The sequence below is a fragment of the Anser brachyrhynchus genome (assembly GCF_964034855.1).
Source record: "Anser brachyrhynchus genome assembly, chromosome: 10".
Classification (NCBI taxonomy): Eukaryota; Metazoa; Chordata; class Aves; order Anseriformes; family Anatidae; genus Anser; species Anser brachyrhynchus.
This window is the reverse complement of record NC_137705.1, coordinates 17,290,609-17,317,524: the sequence shown is the minus strand read 5'-3', so window position 1 is coordinate 17,317,524 and position 26,916 is coordinate 17,290,609. Positions and strand designations below refer to the sequence as shown.

Genomic DNA, 26,916 nt, shown 5'->3' with positions numbered 1-26,916 from the left:
AAAAAACCCCACATGATAATTTGTTAATTCAGAGTGTTTTGGATTGCATTTTTAGTTAATAATAAATAAAATTAAGCTGGCAATTATTGACACTGGTTTGATGAAACCGAGTTGTACAGCAAAGAGGAATCAGATCCTAATCTAATAACCCGTGCAGCTAGGAGGTGCTTCAAGACAAGAAAGGCAGATAAAACAAAGTACAAGAGGAATACCGAAGGAGTTGCTTCTTTTGAGTTTTCTCCCACAGTGATGTTTCTGGATACCTTTTTTCTTCCAGGCTAAGGTACACGATGGCTTACAACTTAGGAACATGGACAATCTTCTTCCTGGTTCAACAAGAACTGATGTTCTATCATAATTTGGCGTAACCAGTCAAAACCAAGTCTAATAAAGGTAACGAGGGGTAAACAGGCTTTGGCTGCTCTGATAAAGGACCACATGGGAAGTCCAAAGCACAAGGATGCCCAGGTGCCACCTGAGCCCCAGGCACGGACCTAGCACTGAGAGGAGAGCAGAACATGAGGTGCACTCGGGGCACCCCGAACATGATGCACATGGAAACAACCTGCCCGTCCCCGCCTGCTCTCCACCTGTGGGATTTCCAAGCAGACACAACTTGCAGAAAGAGGGGAAATGGAGAAGGCTTGGAAAATTGCACTCTTTGGGACTAAACAGCCGCCCTACCTAAACAAAACGGGTCAGCCAGGGTAGGCGCTGAGCAGCACAGAATGCTTTACAGCGATGTAAGTAGGATCCAGCACTGCCTCCTCACGCAGACTGGCATCGGGAGTATTTACGGCAGGGCTGCGGAGCCGCCCGGCCCCGACACGACGTGCTCCAGCGCTATCTGCTGCAGACATCTGCCACCTTCGTATCAGCGCGGACGCAGCCCGCAGGTCTGCTCCGAGAGCAGGCGGACATCCATCTCCCCACGCGCTTCAGTGACGCTGCTGGAAGGCAATGAGAAGAGCAGAGCAGGTCGGCAAGGGCAGCAGTCCAAGGAATCATTTCCGAGACCTGCCAGCTCCTCGCCCCGATGATGGTGCAGTTTCCGTGCTGGGAGCGGGTGAAAGGAACCCAAATTCCAGTGGCTTATCATCGGTGGGCAGGAGACAAAGCTGATAGGGAGATAAGTGAAAAATCTACACATTTCAAAAAGCACATGTCCTAGAGGTGGTCCTACCAGGACAAACACGACCGTGATCACACGCACCTGGCAGCCCTCGCACCGATCACGTGTATTTTCCTGATACTACATAGATTGGACTGAAAACCAAGAAAATACAACTTCTTACAAAAATCCATCCAAATTCTGATCTGCCAGAGGAGGGAAGAGAGGATTAATGTGATTCTGCTTCTTTCTTTTGTTCTGGAAAAGAGTCCAGGAAAAGCTCGCTGGAGCTCAAGCAGCAGCACTGCTTTGGCCGTGCAGGGGCCTGAAGGAGGGCCAGCGCCGCACAGCACCGCCTTTCACCCGCATGTTTGGCAGCCACGAAGCTGAAGATTCACAGGGCAGGCACACGAGCAGAGGGGAACACACACAAGGAAAAAAAGTGCTTGCGAAAACCCTGCCTCCCCTGCTCTGGCCTAGCAAGCCTGAGGCCACGCTTTTTGCCACGGACAGAGCCCAGCCCAGAGCTCCTGTTCTGATGACACTTCTCTCGTAGCCTTGCACACCACTAGCACAGGTCACGGCAGCGAGCTCACAGTGCCGTGGAAAGCATCACTGTGCTATGGGTTCTTGAAGCAGTAACTCAAACGATGCCAATGGTGCAACACATGCTGCAGAATTAAAGCTGAAAAAAGGTCCCGCTCCCCGCCAGAGACTCGGGGATTACTGCCGAGCACGAGGGGTACATTAGGACAGGAGTGCCAGCTCCACACCGCTATTACCTCTTTCCACGGGGACTTCTTGGGCAGGCCACTCGGGGACGAGGCTGTGGGCAGGTGGCAGGGAGGTGGCACGGGGCAGGATGTGTGCGCCAACCTGCTGCCACCCGCGGTGACGCCACGGCAAACCCACAGCAAGCAGGTACCTGGTGGCAGAGCTGCTCGGGATGGGTTTCAGCCTACAGAACTGGATAAAATCCAGCCTGCCACGTCAGCACGTGCTCTCATCACATTGCCTGGTAGCACTGCAGACGTACCTGAAAAGGCTTCAAAGCATCGGCACTTATTTTGCCAGTTGACCTTGGAGCGTAGTTTATAAAGAAAATAAAAAAAGAAAAAAAAAAGAAAGCCCCCCCCAACCAAATGACAATTTGTCTCCCTAAGAAGATTAATAGGTGCATTTAAAGAAATCAGTCTGTAGGCTTAATGAGAAAGAGGCAGCAAAATCCTAAATGTGAGACCTCCTACGGTTTTTCAGTCCAGCTGTACAATCAAATAATAGTTCATGTAACTGGGATTGGAACAAAATAAATTAAAAGTAATTTCATGTTTCATCGAAGGAAAAAGTACAGTTCAGAGTCAACGTGGAAAAAGATCTAGCTCAGAACTGCATTTTCCCCAACCCTTTCATAAGCTTTGCATTACCAGCTGATTTGTTTCTTTCAGAAAAGCGAAGCAAATTACCAAGTACCTTAACTTACTATACATTTTCAAATTTCAACTAGTCCTACTTTGTAACTCATAGCTTCACATATCAGTAACTGAAATGTTTTCTTTAGGAGATGAAAGAAAAAAATATGCTATGCTTTTCCTGTTTTTCCCATGCTGCAATTTGTGTTGCTTTTTTTTTTTTCTGGTAAAAAAAAATGTTAACAGCTCCAACATGTCAATCTTTGAAAGTAATTCCCGTAATTCCCGTATATAATTTCATCCCTTCACAGACATTAAATACAGCAAAATCTCTTCGTACTCCTCACGTCTCAGCTGACGACGGAAAGAAGCAAGCTACAGGCTCTTCCCATGTGGGGGAGTCCACTATGGGCCCAGGTGTGCTGACAAGAGGGACAGGAACCCTTTGAATTCATTAAACAGCGTAAGAAGACACCTAACGTTGACCTGATGCCCACGTACGGCTTCCAAGGAGTAGAGCACCCTGAGGAGGAGGACCCCAGGAGCACATCAGGGGAGGTCACGTACACCGAACCCTAACAAAGCTCAAACTCCATTATAAAGCCAAACTCCCAATTAAATTCCCTCATTTCCCAGGCTACAAGTCTGAGAAGTGCCGTGGTTGTGCCAGCGGACACCACGAGCCAGAAGCCCCCTTCCTGCAGCTCACGTCAGCCCCGGCTCCCCTTGAGCTCCTCGGCATTCGCCCCACGGCCAGGGCCCGCAATCCCGTGAGCCCCCGCTGCGGCGGGCAGGCAGTGCTCCTGCTCCCAGCGGGGTGAAAAGCAAAATGCTGCTCGCAGGGAAGTCAAAACCATGTCCAAAGGCAGCTCTCAGTCGTTGACGTCTGGCCTCTTGAAGTCCCTCCGCCCCGGCAGGCCGGCATACATTTCTGTGACTGCACCGTCCTGAGCAAAAGGGCACACCAACTTCAGGCCGACCGCCTGCAACACCACGTTTCGTCACGTCTGTGCCCACATCACTTTGGCCCAAGGCTTTCAGAGGAACTGACAAACCCTCCTCTGGAAGCTTTTCGGAGCGGCCAACTGCTTTGCCACGTCAGAGCCTGGGGTGCTGGCAGGCCCCGAAGCCAGGCGAGGAACCTCACGGTCCCCACCTGCCCCAAAACACTCGGCCTTCGGCGACAGAGACGCGCCTTCGCTTTGAGTCAGACACCGTTTGCTGCCTCCTGGCCGTGTGAGAGCTGTGGAGAAAGGAGGAAGCTTGCAGGACGACAGGACATGGCTCTTGTCAGCTCGCATGCCCAGGCTGCAAAAGCCGCGAAGACTGCGGGCACGGTGGGCAGCAGGTTGCACCTCTCCGGTCTTCAGGGAGGAGAGAAAGAGCTCCTCGTGGAGCAGGGAAACCACTGCGTGACCACGATGCTTGGTGGGAAGGCTCGGTGTCCACGAGACATCCCTTCCTCACCTCCTGCCCCACCTCCAGCAGCTCCGGCCCTGACCCAACGCGGTGCTGGCGGCAGGAGAAGGACCGGGAGCGGTCACCGGCTGCCCCCGTCCCCCCATGGCCCCAGTCCTTACTGGGCAGGGAGGGCTTCTCCTCGTGCCTCGTTCTGGAAGGTGCCTTGTGCACTTCACTGCGTTAACACACGCACATTTTTCTTCTACAGACAATGACCTAGAAATACAACTAAATCATTTTTGACAAAAGAGAACGCCGAGCTCCTTAATCACATCCTCGTGGAGAATAAGGCCAACGCGAACCCCTCGTCTGCTGTGCAGCGCACAACTGTAGCTCGGAGCTGAGGGAAGCTGCGTATTTTAGGAGGTGAAGCTTTTATTTAAGCCTTGTGCAGTCACATATCCCATCACACCCCTGGGTAAGCTTCCTACACTTAGTTACGTTCATCGTTTACATACGTTTGTTGTCATTTAGCTAGCTTCAACAACTTAACTCTGGGTTTTGCTTTGCCTGCCTTCCTAAAGCCCCTCAGCACCCTGGGCCAGCAGCCAGGCTCTGTGTCACACTGCTGCTTTCCTTCTCAGGCCAAGCTGTGATGCCTTTAAAAAAAAAAAAGAAAGGATGAAAGAAAACACACGGACACGCACAAAAAAGTTTGCATTTAGCAGCAGCTTCCCGTGACACAGTGGGCAACGTTCCTCTGCCTTCTGGGGAGCCCACCACAAGCAGGGAGCCGCTGCCTAGTGCCCCAGCCCAGAGAAGATGCCGAATCTACCTTCGATAGCAAGCACGTGCTTGCAAGCTGTAAGAGGCCAAGAACCAGCAAGATACCACACCACCAGGGCAGTTAATTCCCTGTCCCCATTAAATCTCAGCCGGTGGAGCGAGGACCCTCCCAGGAACACGTTGCAGGGACCCCGCTCCTCCTGCAGACCCCGTTTAGCAAAAAAACAGATTCCCATTGCCGTGGAGCCCACTGCAGCACACCAGAAAAGGAAGCATCATTTGCACCCCATCGCGTTTGCTTCTGAAGGTGCATCCGACAGGCTCGGGGACGAAGCTGCTGTTCCTGCAGGGTGAGGAGGAAAAGAAGCTGAAAAGAAGCGCGGGGAAGGAGCTGCCCCCAGCTGCAGGACACACCTGCTTGCACCCAACTGGGGACGACCGACGGCATTCCTGAGATGGGCCAGCCTCGCGCCACCGGCACGGGGAGGAAGGAAGGAAATCGGGCCCTGCAAACCCTCCTGCGTTTTCCTTTGTGAGCAGGAGCAGCTGCACACACGAGTCCCTCAGGCAGCAAAAGCAAAGAGCACGCAGCCGCTGCCTGCGGAGCAACGCCGAGGTTCATGGCAGCAGCGGGAAACTCGAACCTGCGAAGGGGACTGCGGATCTGTGCACTCCTTTTGGAAATAAAGGCGCTGATAGTTGATGCCTTGCATTTTGACTACGGACGAGCACGCTCACAGGAGAGGTTTCGGAGGCACTCCAGCACCCCGAGCTGTGCCACCTGCACCCAGTGGCCGCAGGACTGCTGTCAGAGCCACGAGAGGCGTAAAACCAGGGCTGCTGGAGGGAAGCACAGAACGGGCTGGCTTGGAAGGGACCTTAAAAACCATCCAATTCCCACCCGCTGCTGTGGGCAGCTGCAGCTGACACAGCCTGCCCATCACGGCGAAAAGCAGCCCGGTGGGATCCCTAACAGGGCAAACATTTTGACTTGGTCAGCCAAGTAAGCCATTCCTTGCGCTCCCTTTTTGTTCCGCTCAGGCGGGTTTTATAGGCTTGAAATATTACATAGCTGGTTTTCTCCTCCTCATCCGACCCCAGCCCCAGCTCCCCTTGGCCCTCCAAACATCCCATAACAAATGAAGTTGCGCTCTCTAATTGCGGGAGCGTTGCAAGCTTCTCCAGAGCGCCAGCCTTAAGGTCAGCAAACGGCCAGAAAAACGCTACTTTAATATAGAGGAAAACGCAGGCCCAGCTTTAGTATGTGCCAGGGATGCCTCCATCACAGACTCGCTTCGTGGATTTATTTCTAGCACCGTCTTGTTAGAACAGACAGTAGCTGCTTATCTGTGCCAGCCTGTGAAAAGCGTCTGTTTATAAAGAAACAGGGAAACTTGATCTCTCTTATTTTTGTTAAATTGCTGCTATATACGTCCTTACCGCCCAGCATTGCTGTGGTACTCGCTGAAGGCAATACCCAGCACGCTCACGGGAGCTGCCATACAGGCAGCACAGAGCACCAGAGCTGCACGACTGTTTTTTTTCCCCAAACTTGAGCTGTTTTCTCCAGTTCAGAGCACTTCTCGCAGCCCTATTTGTGATGCTTTTTCCTTTTCCTGGTCCTTGCACCGGGCTCCACTGGCTGCCAAAGCCCAATGCCATTCACGTGCCGGTGAGCGCAAGACCAGTGCCTGGCTCGTGGCAGCCCCTCAGCATCGTGTGGGGCCGTGCTAGCCACCAGCCTCCCCTCTTCCGTTAATATCACTCCTCCGTTTCCAAAATGTTTGCAGCTTTGCTGCTTTCATATTGGTTTTGGGGTCGGGGGAAAAGAATTCAGCGCGGTTCTCCAGCCCCCACAGCCGTTCCTTGGGACCCCCAGCAATCCAGCACCCTGCCCCAAGCTATTTCTGAGCTCGGGACCATCTCTGCCCAGCCCCACAAACCTCTCCACACGCCAACCAGGCTGCGCCTTCACGCCAGCTCACCCCTTGTGCTTTGGGGTCTCTGCGGAGGAGCAGAGCAGGACTCGGCTGTTGGGGTACGGGGCAGTTTCCTGTCTGAACGCACCCACACCCGATTTGTGTTCCTTCGGGTAACGGCGCTCCACCTCCTCTAGCAATAGCGGCGAGCGCTGGAGCCGGGTGGGAGGACGCCGCGTTACCTCCGCTCTCCGAAACCTCCGCGCGGTGCACGCGCTGCGCAGCCTGCTGAACGCGGCCATGGAGAATCAAAACACAAAACATAGCGGGGTTAAAGCGTCCAGGTTGCCTCCTTGCATAACGCAAAGCTGGGAGGGATCACGCAGAGGGGTAACGACGCCTTTGGCTTTCCTCGGCTTGCACACGGGCTGGGGTGCTTAGGGTCTGGCGCTGCTTTTGGGGACGGGGCTGAGCCAGGCTTTGCTGGCCCCCACGCTCCCTCCCGGGGGACGCGCTGCTCCCTGCAGCCTCTCCACACGCACAGCCCCCAGCCCTGCAGCAGCCCTTGCCGCCAGCCCCCGTCCCTAATTGCATTAATTAATTGCAAGAGAGGGCAGCTCCCTGCCAGCAGCTCGTGGCCAGCAAAACCACCCTGGCGTTTCGGGCGGAAGCCGACCTCAGCTGGCGCTGCTCGCGTCTCATTGAGAAACCAGAACTGAGCCCTACGCGAGGTTCCAGCCTCCTGCTTCCAGAAGGCAGTCGCGGCGCCCTGATTCTCGCCCGGTGGCGGGAGCCCAGGGCCCTGCACCAGCCCCTGGGACATGCTAGGGACAGGGGGGCACCCCCAGGAAACCTCCCGAGGGAGGGAGGGGGGAATCACCCCCCTAAGTCCCCCTGCCGTCCGTGGCAGCGTTTATCCGAAAGCGCCGCAGGCAGCCTACGGACGGGTCGCGGCTGGCAGGCAGCGGGGGGCAGAGGGGCGGGCGGTCCTCTGGGGACAGGAGGAGGCACAGGCACAGGCACAGCAGCCGGGCCGGTTCCGCCCGGCGGTGGCTTCCCGCGCTGGGGCTGAGGGCTGCGGGCTGCCTGCCTGGGAGCGCCCCGCCGGCGGCTCGCGGCGAAGCGCACCTGGGTGCTGCCGTGCGAGCGGCGGCCCCGGCACCGAGCCCGGCACCGAGCCCGGCCGTGATGGCAGCCGTGATCCCGGCCCCGACCCCGGCCCCGGCCCACCTCCCGCCCCCGTTCCCCCCCGCGGGCGGCGCTTCGGGGCCGGTCCCGCTCTGCACGGCGCACCCCGCGACCCCCCCGCTGCGTAACGGGGCCGCCCCCCCGGCCCCCCGGCGGCGCCCCCGAGCCGCCGCCCCCCGTTCTCCCGTCCCCCCCCCCCGGCGCTGACCTGGCGGCGGGCGCGGTGCCGGCGGCGCCTCCCGGGCGCTGTCCGCCGCCGCCCGGTGCTGAAGGCGGCTGGGCGCTGCCGGGGGCGGCGGCGGCAGGCGGCGGCGGGGCCCCGGCGGCGGCGGGGGGCAGGGGCCCGTCGGCGCCGCCGCCCTCCAGGCTGGCCTCGTTGCCCATGGCGGCCGGGCGGGGACCGCTGCTCAGCGCCGCGCCGCCGCCGCCGCCGCCGCCATCAGCCCCGCGCCGCCATCGCCGCCGGCCCCGCCGCCGCCGCGCATGCGCCGCGCGCGCGCGCCCCCGCGGACGCGCGCGCCCCGCCCGGAGGCAGGCGGGAGAGGGGAGGGGAGGGGCGGGGAGGGGCGGAGCTCCGCCCCCCCGCCGGGCCCGGCGGCCAATCGGCGTCCGCCGGAGCCCGCCCGTGAGGTCACGCGCCGGCGGCCAACGAGCGCGCGCTCCGCCGTGAGGTTACGCGCCGGCGACCAATCAGCGCCCGCTGCGCCCCGTGAGGTCACGGGGACGTCACACGCGGCGGCCCAATCGGCAGCCGCCTCCGCTACCGAGCCGAGCGCTGCCCCAGGGCGTCGCGGCGCGGCAGCCAATGGGCTCTGCCGTCCCGTTTGAGGTCACGGGTTGCCAGCCAATCGGCGCCCCGCTTCCCGTGAGGTCACGGGCTGCCCCAGCACTCCCGCCTGGCAGCCAATGGCGGCCCTGCTCCCCCGCTCTGCCGGCCAATGAGCATCCTCCTCCCCGTGACATCACGGGCAGCCCTAGGACATCACTCCCTGCTGACCAATGAGCACCCTGCTGCCCCCTGAGGTCATTTCCTGGCGGGCCCTGAGCACGCAGCTTCCTGTGAGGTCAGAGGCTGCCCGTGGGGTCACAGCCAGCCTGGCCCACGGGCACACGTGTGACATCACAGCCCCTGTGGTGACAGCAGGATGCGGGCAGCTCCCCGGGGACGAGCTGCCGCCCTCCGACCTCAAAACCCAACACGAGGTAAAGGCAGCCACGGGCGGGGGCACCGCCGGAGCAGCAGCCCCTCAGCACACCGCCTGCCTGTGCCCGCGGGGGGCAGGGGCTCCCCCCAGCACCCGCCTCCCCACCGCAGCGGTTCAGGGGCCGCGTCCTGCCTCCCTGTGCTCAGCCCCGACGGGATTGGTGCCTAGCATGCCACAGGTGGCCCAAGACGGAAGGAGATCACAGAGACACAGAGCGCCTGGAGCTCGGGGGACACCGAGGGGTGCCTTGGACCCCCGCCCTGCATCCTCAGCTTGCAGCGGCACCCCCAGCGCAGCTCTGCCTGAAGTCCATGAACTCAACAGCGGTGGTGGCAACGGCAGAGCTCTGAGCAGGCCAGAAGATGGGAAAAACCCGTTTATTCTGCATGAAAATGGGAGAAAGGAAAGGTAAAAAAAAATGGGGGCTGAGTCAGTCTGAGCGTGAGGCAGGGCGCTGGCCTCCTGCTGGCAGCTCCTCTCGCCCACCACGCAGCAGGGACCACGCTCAGCTTCGTGCCGGGCCCCGGGCGAGTGCCCTCTGCCCTGCGGCTGCCCACCGAGCCGCCCCACGGTGCTCACTGCAGGAAGCCGTCCAGTCGGGCCTGGCTGCTGCTGGAGGAGGATGCGGAGGAAGCTGCAGACACAGGCCTGGAGACGTTCTTCTTCTTGCTCTTCACTGCACAGGGACGGAGTTCTGCGGGGTTTGTCTGAGGGTAAAACTGTCAAGGAAAGTACAGACCAAGGCCCCGGGGACAGAAGGAAGCTGGTACCTGCTCCAGGCTAGCTTGAGCCACAGACCTGGGAGCCAGCCCTGGATGTGCATCCCAAAAGCACTTGGAAAACACCCTCATTAATGTGCTTTAACTTTTGGTTACCCCTGAAGAGGTCAGGCAGTCGGAGATGAAGTCCAACTGAGCTGTTCTATTCTAAGAGAAGCCCCCTGCTGGGCAGGCTGGATTCTGCCGCCCCCTGTCCGCAGGAGCAAAGTTCAGGCACACTTCTGTCCCACGAAGCAAGGCACTTCCCACGCCCACGCTACGCCCTAGCACACAAGCAGTACTTAAACGTGACCAGCCCACGTATCACGGCTGAGACACCGGGCAGGGAAAGTGACAGCACCTGCAGCCTCCCAGGGCACAGAGCAGCTCCAAGGGCAGAGCCCTTAGAGTAACAAGGCCTCTAACCCCCATCACACACATTTTCGGAGACAAAAAGCAGCAAAACCCAGACATGGTTGAGCTGTAAGAGGTCCTGACCAGCCGCTACTTGCGGCACAGGAAGGAAGATGCACGCTCCGTGCTAACAGAGCTGGAAGGCTACACAAACCAGCGCCCCCGGAGCACTTGGGTTTAGAGCAACGAGCTCTCCTCCGCCAGCAGCCCAAGGCCTCCAGGCACCCACCAGGACAGGCACAGCGGTGTCCCGCAGGAACGAGGGCTTTAGCTGCACGGACACACGGGCAGGGAGAGGCTGCACTAAGCAGCAGCTCAGAGATCACAAGGGCACAGGCAGCCCCTGCAAACCGTTCTGATTTCTGGCTGCTGTGTCCTTCCAAACAAACATTTCCCCCGTAACATTCACGGCAAGTTCAAGGCCTGGATGCCTTTGCTGAGCTCAGGCATGTTCGGTCAGGTGCAGAGAAGTTTGATGGTTCCTTGAGGGTCCCAGCCTCTAACCGGGGAGTCCTGCACCAGTCGACCGGGCTGGCTGAGACAGGAGAAACAAAAGAGGTCCCCCACAGCATCACTACTGCCACACGGAAGGATACAGGCTGTATGAATTTTGTTCTGCCTCCCAAGCCGTCGTAGCCCATCCTCACCTAGGAGGGAGAAATAAACGTGACTGGAACAGCAGCACGGAGCCGTGGCTACTTCTTGTCTTGAATAACAAAAGGGGGAGCCTCGCAGGCCGCATGTTCTGGGGAGGTTACAAGCACCTGCAAACGCTCAGGACGCTCCGTACTTGTGCTAAGCCCTTACCTTTGGGAAAAGGCAGCCCCTTAGAGAAGTTTGGGTACCTTCCTGAAGGAAACTGAGCCTTCCAGGTTGCTGCAAGGCTTAGGATTTTGTCACCGGACTGAGTCATTCAAAGAAAATACCCACAGCTCCAAGGAGGTGGGAGAATGGGATGTGGAAGGCCATTTAATCCGCTGCCATGTAGGGAGTGACCATCTGTCATCCCTGGAGCTCTGCAGGACTGGGAGGCTGCCAGGTCATGCTCCAAGATTTATTTTCCCCACACTGAATGCAGCAAGGTAGAAGCCACATTTGCTTCTTCGTGTAGGGTAGCCTCAGGACAGAGGTGTGCAGTGCCAGCCCCTGACAAGCTCGCCTGCTGGACGGTCATACTCACCGCGCCTGTGTTCTTGTGGGGACCCAGCAAGCTACCCGGCGTCGGCTTCTTGGAGAGAACAGAGTTCCTGATGAATGCTGGCAGGAGCCCTTTAAGAGTCTCATCCTCCAGATCATCTGCCCAGTTCTGTCCCACAAAATAATGAGAGAAGCCCTTTAACCAGCACGATCTGCTGAATTTAGTCCACACACAGGCAGCACTGATAATGCAGGCAGCTACTTCGGGTAACAGGCACACCCATACCACGTCAGGCCAAAGAACAGAAACTCCGAACCTCCCACGGGGGCTCGTTTGGAGCAGTGCCTGGGAGGCAGGACGTTGTGCCCCACGAGCTTGGGCAAAGAGCCCCCCAGCTGACCCCGTGGCCGTTGTGACCAGAGCCACGTTGCGCATTTGTTAAGCGCATCTGAGGCAGGACAATCAGCAAGAAGTGCGTGTGTCCCCACCCTCCCCCTCCTGCCCGATTCCAGGTCTTTGCGACAGCAATACGGTGTTTCTAGGAGACAGCCGAGCAAAGCACTTTGAAGTGCATGCTGTGGCTCTGCAGATGGGCTAGTCTCTGGTTAGAGCATCTCCTGCGTAGGAAAACGGGGCCTTCATCTCAAGCCCATTAACAGCAGAATCGAAGAGGTGATACAGAAAACAAGATCAGTCCATTTACCTCCACTGTTTCCTTCAGAACTTTCTTTGCCAGATTTACCACAGGAGGCCTGTAAGAAGCACGAGGAACAAATCAGCAGAGATTCATTGTTCAAGCGGAGCTGGCAAGGACAGACAAGGCCGAGCAAACGATGACAAAACTTGCAGTGCGACATCAGGCAGCTGGAGAGCTATCTGATCTCACACAGCACCTTCCAAAGCAGCGAGACTTTGATCTCCTTTAGAAGCAGGAAGAGGAGGGAAAACTCACGGCTTTTTATCCAGCTTCTGCCTTTTTGCAGGGCTGAAGAGAGATTTGCAGGGCTGATTTTCAGGGGTGTCCACATCAAAAGTGGCATCTAGATTGATCTCATCGCTGTGGGCCGGGCGGTGGAGCTTCGGGTGCCGCAGTTCCACGGGAGCAGGGCTGCAAGGCCATGCAGAGCAGCAGCCATCAGGAAGCTGCCGCGCAGCAGACAAGAGGGAGACACAGCTACGAGCTACCCTCTGTAGTTGCACGACAGCAGCAGGACCAGGATCCAAACCCCGTTCTACTTACAAGTCCCAAAAAGGAGAGCCTGAACCCCAGACTTTATAGTCAACGTCCCAAAGTGCTGTTTGACCTCTGATGGCCTGTGCTCACAGCAGCAGCACCCTGAGCCCAGGGAAGCACGCTGGCCCGCTGATGCTCAGCGTACACTGCCCAGTTTGCCGTACTGGGGTAAGAGCACTCGCTGCCAGAAAGAAAGGGCGTGATAAAATGTAAAGGATGCCATTTTCAGGCCGAGCCTCAATCGGTCTGGACTCCTCTGCGTGACAAAGATCTCAGGTCCCTGTACAGCAGGGCGTGCTTGCTGGAAGGCCAACTCTGAGACAGCAGCTTTGGGGATATCTCCCTGGCAGGGGAAATGCCATCCTTGGCCCGTATCTGAGGATGAACTTCACTGACCTTTCAAAGACCAGTCGGCTGAGCGTCTCTCTGGTTACAGATGGCACTTTCAGAGTATCCTGCAGGATGTCTATCTTCTTCTTCAAACTCTGGAGGGAGGAGGGAAAGCAGACAGTGAGATAAGGGAAGATTTAGGAGCAGATACTAGCAGCCCCTCATCCATAAATCAGCACTGGGAGGAGATCAGAGGTGGAGCAGATAAGGGGTAAGACGGGCTGGGTAACCTAGCCCCTGAGCAAAAGCCAGCGCAACTCCTGGCTTTGCAGCTGCAGGCCATGGCCAGCTGCCAGTTACTGCAGCCTAAAGAACAATGTTCTCACCAAAATCTCCTTGTCTGCATTCTTCAAGTCCTTCTGGGTGCTTTTTAACTCCTCCTTTGTCTTCTCCAAGTCTGAAGTGGTTCTCTGCAGCTGCAGAACACAACAAAACAACACCGGTCACAACACGCAGGTGAGGGAGACGGCAGGTCCCCGGCAGCGCAGGACGCTCTGCGGCAGGTGCTCCTGTTCCTCGCTTTAAGGCTTGGTTTTCCAGTGCCAACCTCTGACCAGGCTCTCCTACATCAGAACAATCCAGCGCCTGCTCATTTCCTAAGGCTGCCTGCAGAGGGATCTCCAGGGCTGCGTGCCCAGCATAAGCCTTCCCATAGCACTCTGCTGGTGGTGACAGCTTTTCCACGTTTTAACACTTGGTGGCTCCAGTCTGAATTCCTGCAGGGCTTTGCACGCACCGGATCCCAGAATTACCAACCACAGGCCGGACGATGGCTGTGCATCAGCAGTACTGGCACACGGACAAGCCTGATTCAACAGGAGGGCACGCCAGGAGCCGGGGGTTGAGAGGTGGGCTGGCACCACAACAAAGGACTGGAAGTGGGGTCAGGATCTGGGCCAGCCCACGAAGCGCCGGCACAGTCAGCTCGCTGGCAGCCAAGCCCGAAGCACACTGACTCGCATCTTCTTGACCCAAGAAAGCAACTGCACTTTGGCACAGACTCAGCCAGAAACAGACCGACGACAGCAGCAGCGCCTCACGTTAAGGGGTTAACTCGCTTGGGGAGCAGCTCAGCAATCCAAGAACCTTCTTCTCAGTTTGATGGGACCACAACAGCTATGTCTGGGGAACAAAAATAGGCCAAATCCACCCACAGTCTCTCACTTTGTGAGCTTGGACTTGGGTGCACCCCAGGGAACACCTGCGCCTTGGAGAGCAGGGCTACACACGAGCTTTTCAAGGGGACGTGCTACCAAAACTGACGCAGGGATTCCTGGCCTGGGCTAACAGAGCCCAGCCAGGCCTGGAACAGGGGCAGCACAGCAATAAGGGGCATATCTGCAGCGCCGAGCTCTGTGCCAGCTCAGCTCAGAGCAGCACCAGCCCAGGGAGGCTCTGTGCAAGCCACGTGTGTGTCCTTACATTTTGGGAACCTCTCCTGCCTGGACCCAGCACCACGCAGGAGCCACGGCCGGCCTGCTTCAGCCCAGTCCAGCGGGGGGTTCACGGGGGTTGTGCTGAGCCAGGGCTACGCTCTGCGTGGCCAGTGCTGGCTCAGACCTCCTCCCCACCCTTCCTAGGGCCCTGATGCTGCAGCACAAGGAGCTGGAGGCTGAACAAACTGGTGCTCGGTGCTGCAGGACAGAGGCAGCACTGCTGCTGGAGCCCGGGGGAAGCGGCAAACCCCCGCCTGCTGCTGCCTTCCAGGCCAGGCCCCCTGCCAAGCTCCGGCTGGCTCTGCACACGCTGCCCTGCTGATGTCCCCATAGACCATGGTGCTGATAACAGACCGTGTTTGCACACCACGGCATCACGCCCTGACCCAGAAACCCCAGCCTGACACTTCCATGCCAACTGTACCTCTAACCCAGCGCAGGAAGGGGTCACTGCACAGGGCTTGGACCACCGTTACTGGGAGGGAGCTACAGACCAGGTGTCACCCTCATGTCTCTCACACTCTCCCCCTTTACCTTGCTGTTGGCCGAAAACAGCTCCTTCTTCAGCTTCTCTGTCATCTCGCTGGATACCTTCCGAGCCTCCTTCAAGTTCTCATATTCCCTGAAAAGAGACCAGAAGAGTCGTGCTGTGTTTGCATGAAGACTGAGACAGAACTTCTCAGAGACCATTATTCTGAAGTTCTGCAACTGCAGAACCACTGGAGAAAGCCCAGGACACAAAGTCCTTTAGGGAACAGAGCTGAGCATATCGACACTGACCAGCAGCGTGTCAAATACACAGCCTCAAAACAGGGAGGGAGGAGGCTGCGGGGGATGCCATGCCTGAGGAGAGGGCACGCACAGGATTCATGAACAAATGGAAACCATATCCAGCAACATTTCAGCTGTTGGAAGAGACAGACAGCCAACAGAGCAGCCTCCATGCTGGCAGCAAATAGAGGACTTTCCTTTAAGTGACTTTTCAGAGGCATTACACTATTGGCCACGCGCATTCATTTCCAATTACACCACGGGGACACTCGCCTCATTACAGCTTTGTGTCAAAGCTGCAATTATTCAGCTGCCATCAGAATGGACCCAAAGAAGCCGTGGTTTTGCCCAGCAGGACCAGATGGATTTCCAGGTAGGGGATGGCAGCACCGCGGGTCCCACTTGCCAGAGCACGGCGTGCGCGGAGCACTTGAGGCCACAGCTGCACGGTGCAGCACAGCAGAGAGCGCAACCTGGAGCCCCTCAGCCACTCATTTCCCCCCCCAGGCACGAGAGGAGAACTGAGGGAACGATAATCACCACAGAGGTGCACTGACAGCTCCGGAGACAGTTCCCATGGTGACACACGTGTCACTACAGTGACAACACCAACGGTTCGGTGTGACAGGCTGCGATCTAGGTCCCCAGGATCTGTCAGTCAAAACCCAGCGGAAGCCCGAACAGGCAGCAAGAGCCCTGCAGAGCCTGTGTGCCTGCCGGCTCTCAGCAGAGGGTTCTCCCCCTGCACACCCAGGACAGCACAAGCAGCCTGTAATACTCACTTCTTCAGCGAGACGCAGTAGACCGCAAGCTGCTCCACTGCTGCCTGCCCAACTCCCATCTCTCGGATCATCTCCTCCACTTCGGGGCGCTGGCTCTGAAGCAACAGTTCAATCCTGCATAAAAAATTTAAGAAAACGTACCCTCATCTCATGAGTCACGAACAGAGCTGGGAAGGAGACCGCAGCCCTGCTTCCCCCACGGAGCTCCCACAGCCTGAGCTCCTGAACGTAGAGGTGGCAAAGAGATGCAAGTGCCCCGCTGCAGGCAGGGCATTTTGCTAGCACTACGTGGACTGGCTAGAGAAGGGGCAGCTGTACACACGTGCTGCACACGGGGCTGACGGAGCAGCTTTTGGGCCCCACATCCGTGCAGCTAACTGTATTCCGGGGCTGGGATTTGGGCTCTGCCCCAACAGCCTCTCCAATAACGGCAGCAGCACACAGCCATGCTCAGAGGACTAGAGATGAGGCCATTCTGAACACAGCATCGTGCCCTGCTGCTATTTAGGGAGAGCAGCTGCCTGGAAAGGAAGCAGGGGCAAGAGCACAGACAGGCAGAACCTGCTAATGCAGCACTTTCCAGCCTTACGGGGTAAGGAGAAGCAGCAATCTCAGCGTGGGGGGCTGGCTGTCGCAGCAAGCACAGGAGGACCTCTCCCTCCCTCCTGGAGAAGGGGGGAGGCGTGCGGCCCAGCCTGGGAGGCCCAGGATCTCACCGCTCCATGGTTTTCAGCTTGTTTCGCAGACGGCGGGCCTCCTCCTTTGAACTTCTGTTATCCTCCTGCTGCTGCTCCAGGAATTTCATCTGTTTCTGCAGAGAAGCGAGCGCACGCAGACCGTCAGGAGGGCTCCAGGGATTGTTAGAGAAACATCCTGGCTTATGCGCACTGCGGGCAGCTGGGAGCGTATATTGGCTCTTAATGCTATCACCACCTCAGCAGCCCAGGATTACGGAGAGTTTATCTCCCCCCCTGCTGCACCCCTACCTCTGCTTCTCGCAAACCCAGCAGGGTCCGAGTGCTAATCGTGAGAGGAGTCTGACGCTGAAGCTGCTTTGGATCCTTCTTTCTTGCTATGAGGATTTGTGGGGTGGGCAGCACCCTGTCCACAGCGACAATTTGTTTTTCAAAAGCAAAGGAGTCCAAAGCAAGCAAATCTTGCTACTGCATTCTGCTCCCTACCCAGCTAAGCCTTTCGCTTTAGCCTCCGAGTTTTCCTTGCTATTAGCTGCTTAAAGCATAACTAGGAACGCTGCGTGGTCTCTCCTGGCAGATCTCAGCCAAACCAGCCACCCACCTGGGTGCTTCTCTCACCCGCCTGGGGAGGCTGCAACATCTCTTGCAGCCAGCACCTCTCTCTGCTCTCCAGCAGCAGGCAGCAGCAGCAGCGAACTTCAGCTGAGCTAAGAAAACAGAGATCTGCAGTTTGGCAGAGGACGTGGGAAAGCTGGCCTGAATTCACACCACTTCAATGCATCTGTGTTGTCTAAGTTTGCATGTTCCTTGGCACCTCGCGCAGCAGCTTCAAAAAAAAAAAAAGGCTCTGAGCCTGGCTTCAGCCCGCTGCTGACTCCACAGAGAGGCCTGGCCGAAGACCATCACCTCTCGAGTTCTAATGCTGAGCTGCATGGCAAGGAGGAGTTCAAGGCTTTTATCCGCGTTCTGCCACAGCAGCCAAGCAGCCGTGACAGTACCGGGGCCCTGCGGAGGTGCAGGCTCACACCTTGCTTTAAGCAGAGCCCACCTCTGGCTGGTCCTGACCACAGCACCCCACACTCCAGGCCCCCAGAGCAGAGCTTCGGGCCGGGTTGGAGCAGGGTCCCCAGCCTCACACAGGCTGAGACAGCAGCAAACTGTCACGCCAAGGTCCAGCAGCAGCTGGCAGTGCCAGCAGAAGACAGGACTGGCTCACAGCCTGGGGGCTCGACCTGCCTCACAGCTAGTTAAGCCTGTGTCTTCACTGCGGAAGTTTACTGCTTTAATCTTGAAGTGATGCAGTACAAAACTTTGCTTGGTGTTCAGATGGGAAACCCCGTACACCACGGAAGAGGTTACCCTCAGGTCCCTCATCCTTGTGCCCTGCCCAGCTTTCACTAAAAGAACGTGAGCATACTCAGAGGGTTTTGCACCAGGCAAGGTAACCCCAGAGCCTCCTCCTGAGGCACCCGGCAGGAAAGCCAAGCAAACTCTTGAGCTGAGCAGCAAGCACCAGCTTCCAGTGTCACAAGAGTGGTTTTTTTGTTTGTTTGTTTTACAGGATTAGGAAGCATCAGTACTATCCTGCCACTGGTATACCCAGGATCCCAAGAGCATCTTGGGCATGACCCAGACCCGGGTTGCCGTTACACCCAAGCAGATTGGATCTAATCCCATGGTCGGTCAAAAAAACAACACCAAAACCTTGTGCTGGCCAACAGCAAGGCCTGCGTGGTGTTAATTCCTTTCTGTAGATCTCCTGCCCTGCGACAACATCCTGCTGCTAATGCTGTGCAGACCTCAGGTGGCTCCTCCAGGAAGAGCCCAGCTGCTCTGCGGGAGGCATGGAGGAACACAACCACACGCCCCATCTGCAAGCTCGCCCCGGCTGCGTGGCCTGGCGGGTCAAGGAACGTGATGCGATTTAGGGTTAGACCCAAGGGGCAGAGAGCAGAGAGGTGCAGTTCACCTCTACTCCCCCTTTCAGCCCACTGCTCCCAACCCCCCCTCACCTCCAGCTCACAGCGGGCAGCCCAGCCCGCCCCGCTGCCGAGGCAAAGTCCCCCTGCTCACCCCCAGGCATCCCAGCGAAGTGCTTCTTGCTCTTACTCCCCTTCCACTCGCTGTTTATGCACACTGCGTGACTACACACTGAGTCACTGCACGCTGAAGCACAACAGGAATATTTGATCCCTGGACTTCACACATTACTAACCTAACCGAAGGAAAGCCCTGGCAACAGAGCAGAGACAGGAGAGTTAGCTGGATCAAATCCCACTCAGCTGAAGCTCGCAACTCCCCCTCCATATATTTTGGTTTGATTTCTCCTCCAATCAAACTAAGAAACTAATTTTCCTTGAATCCCGCCTGACCGAAACCCATTTACAAAGAACATTCTACCGCAGGGAGCCGGCGCTTCTGCAGCGGGGCGCTGGGGCCGGTTCCCACACTGTTCCTGCTGATAACCTGTACGATCGGCACTGCTGCTTCAGCTGCTGGGCTCAGCCAACACTCCCCAGGCTGGGCTGGTGGCCCCTCAGCCCTGGCCACCCCTCCAGCCCCAAACTCCCAGCGGCACAGAGCCACGTGTCTGCATTGTCACAGCCCGGGGAGAACCTGAACGAAATTAGCAGTGCTTGTGCAAGGGCTAGAGCCAACGTACTGCCAGGATGGGATGGGAAAGGTACCTTGAGAGAGGAACACAGCATCTCTGTCTCTCCCAGCACCTTCTGGAGCGACTCTATGGTGGCATTGCGCACATCGAGAGTGTCCCGCAGCCCATCCACGATGGCCTGGCATTCTCGCTTTTCTTTCTCTAGAAAAAGGGAAAACACAAAGGTCACGGGCCAGAAACCCAGACGTGAGCAGCCCCACAAACAACAGCGGCAGCACAACAGACGCTGCTGCAGGCTGCTAGGAGCTGGCCATTCCTGTAGAGAGCCATTTCCCTAAAAGCTGTCTGCACCGGGGTTTGTACTGAGCAATTGCTTCTCCCAGTGCCAGCAGGCTTCGAGATTTTCTTCAGTAAAGATAACAAGTTCCCTTTAATAGCTTTCCAGTGCCAGCCCTGCTAGCATTAAGCTGATGCATCTTAACTCTTGCATGCTCTCCCAGGCAGGCGAGCACAGGAGAACTGTTCTCTGGAGTCACACCAAGCTGCAGAGCCAAGCCCGTTCCCTTCACATGGAGCCTGGCAAAGGCGAGCCCTGCGGGACGTGCAGACGGCCGTCCTGAACGCACGGGGACCCCACGGCATCACCGTGACATCCCCTGCCCTCCCCACAGCACCACCAGCAAAGGTGCACCCCTCCCCGTGCAGGCAGCGCAGAACGAGGCACACGCCTCCAAACACCGTGGAGAAGATGGTGAAAACCATGCCGGATTTCCATTTGTTTTGGCGAGACAAGGGAAGAACAGCTCCCAGGGCAACAAGCACCACCAGGAGCTGGCAGAGCTAAGCACAGAACAGCCAGCACCGCTGGAGAGCTCGAAGCACTTGGGCAACGATGGCAAGCAGCAGCCCCTCCGTCCAGCCCTGGTGAGAACGGGGCAAAGCCCACAGCTCAGCACCTTCCCCCTCTGCCAAAACCCTCTGCCCGGGCTGGCAGTGGTGGGGAGGCACTCGGCGCCTCTCCAAAAGGCCGCTCCTCCTTTCAGCAATCCAGTTTCAAATGGTGCCACCGCGCCCCATGGAAGCACGACCAGCAGCGCTGCTTCACTGGTGGGCCTGGCAGTAAAGGAGCCACCAGGGAAGAACAGGAGGAACGTATCCCAGCAGAAACACAGATGCTAGGAGAAGCATCTAGGGAAAGAAGTTTCTCTTAGTAAAGCATTTTGTCTCCGTTGAGCTGAATAACCCATCCTCACCAGAGGCAGCACAACCTGGAGATGCTCCGCTGCATTTGCGGGAACTCCACATCCCCAAGAAGAGTCAGGGCTTCCCTCTCCTCCTTTCCCAGCTGCCCAGAGGCAGATGGCAGGATTTGAACCTCCCTATGCTGCAGGAATGAGTTCAAATGAGTCACTCGAAGTGCCTCCCACTTCACCTGCTGGGGCTGCACAGAGCTCCACGCCTCTAGAGCCATTTGCAAGCTGATGAGAAGCTGGCAATTACACAGCTACGCTACAACAGGGAGCGCAGAGCACATCTTTAAGGGAAGAATTTATACACAAGAGCCACCAGAGAGCAGAGTGCCCATAGCAAAGGAAGCAGGAGGTGGGAACGAGCTGCTGCTTTCCAACATGAAAAGAGAACGGGATAGGGGAATGTCAGATCGAACCTCTACTCACCAGAAGCCGAGAAGATGAGCAGGCCTTCAAGCAGTTTTTCTTGGATAACATCCTAGCAAGAATCCCAGCCACCTTCCCCAGAAGATCTGGCTCTCTACCAAGTCACTAAACTGCACTGAGCTAGCACGAGAACAGGCCTCAGAATAGCGACGCGCGGACCACCCAATCCTGCTCTCAGGCTGAGGACCGAATCCTCAACCTACTGGCTATTCGCGTCTGTCTCGTGCACGCAGGAAAGGCAGAGGAAAGACTACTCGGGGCGTGGGTGAGCCCCCAGCATTCTTTAAAGATTTCTCCTTTCTGTTAGCATGTCTTTGGATTTCTGTCACTCAGACTGACATTTTCCTTTCGCTGCTCATGACTCATGTTCTGATGACAGGCTGCCTACAGACGATGCTTAAAACCCATCGACAAGTCTCCAGGGCTTTTGCTTTTCCTGCCTCCCTCAAACATCCTCTAAAATTAAAGATGGGAAAAATGGAAGCGCACACACCAAATTCCGTCTGCTCTTCAAGTGACACATGTGGCACTGCAACAGCCAAACAAACCCAACACCTTCCCACTGCTGCTCGGGCACCACTTTTACCCCCCCCTCTTTTCTGTTAGCAGGAACAAGCCTTTAGCAAAAGCAGCTGCAAGCTTCCCAGCGATGAGACCACAGGCTCTGCTTTCAGCAAGCTTACTCCAGACGTAGCCGTGCTGGGCTTTTGTAGCTCTTCGTAAGAGGAGCAAAAATAACTACACGTATGTATCTAAATTTGCAGGGGGCAGCCCAGTCAGAGTTGAGCTGGGCCAGCCTGTGGGCTCGGGCTCTGGCACGCAGGTTTTGCAAAGCTTCAGGCAGTCTCTCCTTGGAAAAAGCTCCGAAGAAGCTGCTCCAGGGAGAACTCACAGCCTGCACCGTGCCCCTGGCCTCGGAAAGGGGCAAGCTCCGCAGACACGTTCCTCGGGCCTGAACAAAGCAGCTCAGGCGGGCAGAGCCCGGGACCTGCCGGCAGCTGGAACTCACCTTTCGCAGAGAGCTGAGCCTTCGCCTTGTCCAGTTCATTCTGAAACACAGCACAGAAAGCCCGATTAGGAAACAGCCTGCGGAGAAGCTTTCACCATACCTCTAAAGGACCTGAGAGGTTTCTCAGCAGGACATTTGCACCAGCTATGTGCTAAGAATAGTGCGCATTAACAGCAAGCCCCAAGTTACAAACAAGTATTATTGCAGGGAACGAAAAGAGCACCTCCAACTGGCTTCCTTCAGGGAGAGAAGAGAAGATCCCAGTTTTATCTTAGCCTTGTCAACCTTGTGTTTCTCACACTGTCAGTCATCTTGTTTTAGCTGAATAATTTTGGAAGGCTCTCAGGGAAACACGGGAAATCAGACAGGAAGGATTTTTATAACGTTTTACCTAAACAAGGCAATAAGGCAGGGATTCTGCCAGACTAGCTGGATCGAGAGCCACTTTGAACTGGAGTGAACTTGAGCCGCGTGCAGGTGGGGGACCTGAAGGCACACCCGAACGTCTGAGAAGGTGACGAAGCACGCAACCAAGAGGCACCAGCCAGCGTTCGGACGGACGCTGAAGTCGCTGCAGTTTGGGATGCTGATGAGCTAACAGTTAAGCCAAATGGCCACAAAGAGATCATCGACAAGCCCGTCCGTACCAAACGGTGCCACGGAATGTCTCCCGGACACCCCAAAGGTCTGGGGAAGGTCAGGCGTCTCTAACACCTTCATTAAAGAGCGGAGAGAGGGAGCATATACTTGTAGGTTAAATTATAGATGAAGCGATGCGACCTGCGAGCGCTGGCAAATAGCCAAAGGGAGCATACAGAGTTTATAAAGACGAGCAAAATCTATGTATTTTACATCCATATTTATGTAACTCTCACACATTAGAGAGGGAGAGGAAAAAAAAATACAGGCAAGAGTCAACAGAAGATGACTTAAAAAGCTGTGTTAGAACTGCAGAGGAAAGCACATAACAAGCCAGGCAGGAACTGCAGTGGAATAAAGCCTCGATAAAATGCCAACACAGTACAGAAGCCGAGCGCACAAATCTGTGCAACCCAGAGTGCTACATGCAAATCTGAGCTGAGAATAGCAGGAGCAGCGGCCGCAGATCTGACTGGTCCAGAGCGAAGCTCTGCTAGCGACAGCAAAGCCAGGAAGGAGAAGATGGGATCTAAAGCTGGGTACGCAGAAGGGACTGGAGGAAAGCCTAGCAGAGCTGGCTTGGATTTGCCCCCAGGGGGACAGCAGCCGGAGGGCTGAGGTGGAATTAACTCTGCTGCAGGAACTGTTCTGAAGCAGCTTCCTCCGAGTTCTATTCAGGAACGATTAGTGAGCTCACAAGATGTGCTAATTAGCATGAGAGCAAAAGAAATCCTGGGCTACCGCAGGCAGCTATGTAACATTACCTCATTCATCAACTTAATCTGAAATCCCTCATCCTCCACCGCTGCTCCTAAAGGCTGCTCCCAATTTTCACTCCCCTGATAGATGCAAGCCCTCCTCTCTCTTCAAACCTGAATTACAAGGCAAGGCTGCCGCAGGATCAAATGAGTATAACCTGACCACAAACAGGCAGCCGTCCTCCCAGGTTTCTTCCTTCCCCAGCAGGTGTACAGGCAGGAATCCTCCTCCTGCCTCCTTTTTGCCAGGCTGAACAAAATCCCCCGGTCCCTTTCATAAAACGGGCTCTTGGTTCCCCAGGTCACAAGTGACTGGTAGTGCCAGGTTCCAGACGAGCCCTGGGGAGGTGTCACACCCCAAAACTAACACTTCTGCTCTTGGAACAGCCACATGGAGACTGTTCTGATCACCGAGGACCATCTTTAAGAGCAGTGCAGGAGGAAAAAAAAAAAACAAAACACAACAGACTCAGCTCTGAGAAAATATGCCGCAGCACTCAACCTGTGGCCTGCCGCTCCTCCAGGGAAACAAGTCACCTTCGGCGCCTCGGCTGAAACCGATGCCTGGCAGTGGGAAGCAAAGCAGAAACCCAGGAAAGGGTTTCAGCCAACAATGCAGTTCCTTCCAACGACTCCTAGCCAGGTGCATGACACCGGTTCTCAGAAGAGCATCCCTGCCTTGTCTCTCCAAGGCGACACAGCTTCGCATGCGGCTTGTGAGCTCCCCGAAGCACGCTCCCTTGCCCCAGCCCAACTCTTTCATGGCAAGAGGCCAAAGACTCATTTGAGGACATCTGCAGGCTGCACAGATACAGCTCTGGTTGATTACAGAGCTAACGGATTACAGAGCAACCCAGAGCCGTGCACGGGGCAGCAAGTACCCCTACAAACTGACTGCGCTCATCTGCACAGCAAATATTTAGTCCTTTCCTGTTAGAGAGAGATCTCGGCTCCCTCATTAGGGAAGCTGGGAGCTCGGGCCTACATATTGCTCCGGTGACAACAAAACAAACTTTGTAGGAGGCTTGATGGTAGCACATCGTAATGTTGTGCGAGAAGAGTCCACGGTCTTGCCCTGGAGCAAGGGAACAGGTCTTCAGCACGGTCTGCAAAGTGGGGATGGCTGGGGGAGCCAGTCTTAGGCCCTGGGGAGGAGGGGTAAGAGAGAAGAGAAAGCTTTTCTAGGGCATTTTTCTCCAGTCGTACCATTTCTGAGTCACTCATCTACTTACACTTAGGAGAGCTGATCTGAATGCGTCCTAAAGGCAATGTTTACCTGCTCCAAGCCACTGCTTTGCATCTAGGGCGCACGGCTTCGAGTGCCCAGAGATGCTTTTTCATTTCCTCTGCACGCACACTTTGGGCTTCAGTTTCTTTATTTGCGGTCTTTGCGAATGACAGTGCTACTGACATCATAGTCTGGCTTGCTTTATTTTAAAAACATACGATATACATATAGCAGTTGCCATGACAATGCTAATTATGGTAATTACTGCACATGCTGATTCTAAACACAAGAGGGTACAAGCGTCCCATTATACCAAGGTCAACTGGTTACTTTTTTTTGGAACAGATAACTCTGCCACATACGGAGCCACGCTTCGTCCATATTAAACGATGGAGAGCATGGAACAGCCCCTCTGCATCAATCCCTCCTCGTGCAGAGCCTTCCACCCACGGGTGGCACTCGGAGAACATCGCCCAGCTCCTCAGCCCTGGCCAGGATCCCCCACGGGGAGCCAGCAGCAGCACTGCCCACGCCCCTGCAGGCGCAGCTTCAGGCAGTCCGTTTCCTAATTTCTCTCAGGAAACCAAGCCAGCGTTGGCACCCTGCCCTGCTTCCTTGCAAGCCCCTGCAAACAAACCCCCCTGCACAGAAACGAGCAGGCAGGGCTCCGTCTAACAGCCCCTTCCTTCCAGGGGGGGAACAGGAGTCACGCCTGCCTGAGCCCCAGCACCTGCAGCAGCTCGCTGAGCCCAGCGCCTTCCTTCTGCCTCTCGGGAAGCTCTGCAGCCATGTTCCCACACAGCCACTGGTGGCGGCTTGGAGATCCGAGGGAGAAGCAGCAGTTGGATGCTTATTTGGTGCTGCTTCAGGGTTCCAGGCAAGGAGAGAAGCGTAAGAAGCCTCTTCTGCTTCCCTGCTCTTCCTTGTGCTGCCAGCTGGGGCTCGGTCAGGGGCAAGTAAACCACCACGGGGCGGCTGCCTTGTGACAGGGCTGGGACTGGGCAAGGACCAGCATGGACAGTGGGAACAAGGAGGAGACACTGAAGCGCTTCAGGTCTGAACGACGAGCACAGCGCAGCGGGCAGCAGCTCAGGGAGCAGCTGTTGGCAAAGCCCCAGCCGTGCCTCCAAGTCCCCGAAGCGCCACCCGAGAGAAAAACCCCGTGGAAATACCTGTAGGGTCTCTGCGTCCGGTGCTGCCTGCTCCTCCAAGGCAACGTTAAAGAACAGCTTATTGATGATGTGCCTTTTGCTGACCTAAACGCAGGAGAGAGCCGAGAGGTTGACCCGCACAGACACGGCAACACAACAGCTGCGGGAGACAAAACGAAGGGGCAGAACGGCGCCGTCGAGGCGCACGTCAGACCGCGTGCTCAGCACCACTGCTGGCGGCGCTCTGCCTCGGCTCGGCAGCACGGCGGCACACCCCCTGCTCGGCGCGGGGAGCACGGCCCCAGCCGAGCCCCCGAGCTGCAGCAGAAGGATCCGGGCCCTCGTGGCTTGTGCCTGCTCTCCGGCAGCTCGGGCCCTGGCAGCTGACGCCGAGCTAACGCGCTGCCAGCTCCTGAGGCAGGAGTACGTGCCGCTTCCCGCGGGCAGAAGGCGCCGGCATGGAACCCGACAGCTCTCCGCACCTCCCCCAGGCAGCTCCCGCGCTGGGCCTCAGGCACCGCACGCGGGCCTGACACCGGCTAACGGCACAGCTGCCGCGCGGCGTTATCTCCCGGTGACTCCGTGGCAACCCCAAGGCAGCGGGGAACGGGGTGGGGGGGGATCAACAAGTCGGGGGGGGACGGGCCGGGGCCTCGGCGGGAGGAGAGCGGCGGGAACGCGGCTGCGGCCGGGGGGGCGGCACCAGGGGAGGCCCTGCCGGTGCCGGGGGGGGCCGCGGTTACCTGCGTGCGGCACTGCGGGCACGTCCGGCTGGGCGCCGCCTCGAACCAGCGCGCGAGGCTGCGGGAGGAAGCGGGAGGGGCCCCCCGTTAGCGCGGGGCCTGCCCCTGGGCCGGGCCGGGCCGGGCCTGCCCCGCCGCCGCCCCCCGGCGGTGCCCGGCGCCCCGGTAGCGGCGCTCACCAGGCGCTGTGGAAGGTGTGCCCGCACGGCAGCGCCGCCACGTCCCGCTCGTTGTCGAAGAAGTCGGAGCAGATGGCGCAGTGCGCCCGGATCGGCATGGCGGGGGGGGGGGGGGGGGGCGGCACCCAACCGGGCCCCGGCCCCGCTGCCGGCCCCGCCGCGCGGAGCGCCGCGATTCAAACCCCGCCGCGCGCCCGCCGCTTCCTGCCGGGCCCGGAAGGGACCCGGGGGGCCCCGCCCCGCCCCGCCCCGCCCCGCCCCGCGCACTCTGACCCCAACCGG

The 26,916-nt window shown here is 57.3% G+C and overlaps 2 protein-coding genes across 9 annotated transcripts in view; both read right to left on the bottom strand.

Moving 5' to 3' along the window:
- Positions 1-8,213, bottom strand: part of BSN (bassoon presynaptic cytomatrix protein) — a 75,105-nt gene extending 66,892 nt beyond the window's left edge. For 6 of the 7 annotated variants that reach the window (XM_080606590.1, XM_080606591.1, XM_080606592.1 and 3 more), the window contains exon 1: positions 8,023-8,213. In XM_080606590.1, coding sequence (XP_080462716.1) covers positions 8,023-8,198 — 176 coding nt within the window. In that variant the 5' untranslated portion in view covers positions 8,199-8,213. Of the gene's footprint in view, positions 1-684; positions 7,790-8,022 lie in introns of those variants that run through there. The other variant, XM_080606594.1, reaches the window with a different exon arrangement.
- A 273-nt stretch (positions 8,214-8,486) lies between these two features.
- Positions 8,487-26,867, bottom strand: TRAIP (TRAF interacting protein). 2 transcript variants are annotated; one of them, XM_080606584.1, is made up of 16 exons: positions 26,635-26,867; positions 26,456-26,513; positions 25,734-25,817; positions 21,937-21,976; positions 19,325-19,452; positions 16,659-16,753; positions 15,943-16,056; positions 14,924-15,011; positions 13,280-13,369; positions 12,960-13,048; positions 12,282-12,437; positions 12,033-12,081; positions 11,372-11,497; positions 10,788-10,838; positions 9,599-9,726; positions 8,487-9,401 (listed from the first exon to the last, which is right to left on the bottom strand). In XM_080606584.1, the coding sequence occupies exons 1-16, from the start codon at positions 26,730-26,732 to the stop codon at positions 9,134-9,136; spliced, it is 1,662 nt and encodes a 553-aa protein (XP_080462710.1). In that variant the 5' UTR covers positions 26,733-26,867; the 3' UTR covers positions 8,487-9,133. The 2 variants fall into 2 exon arrangements, with proteins under 2 accessions (XP_080462710.1, XP_080462711.1); XM_080606585.1 differs by having other exon boundaries at positions 9,365-9,726; positions 26,635-26,863.
- Between the last annotated feature and the right edge of the window lie 49 nt (positions 26,868-26,916).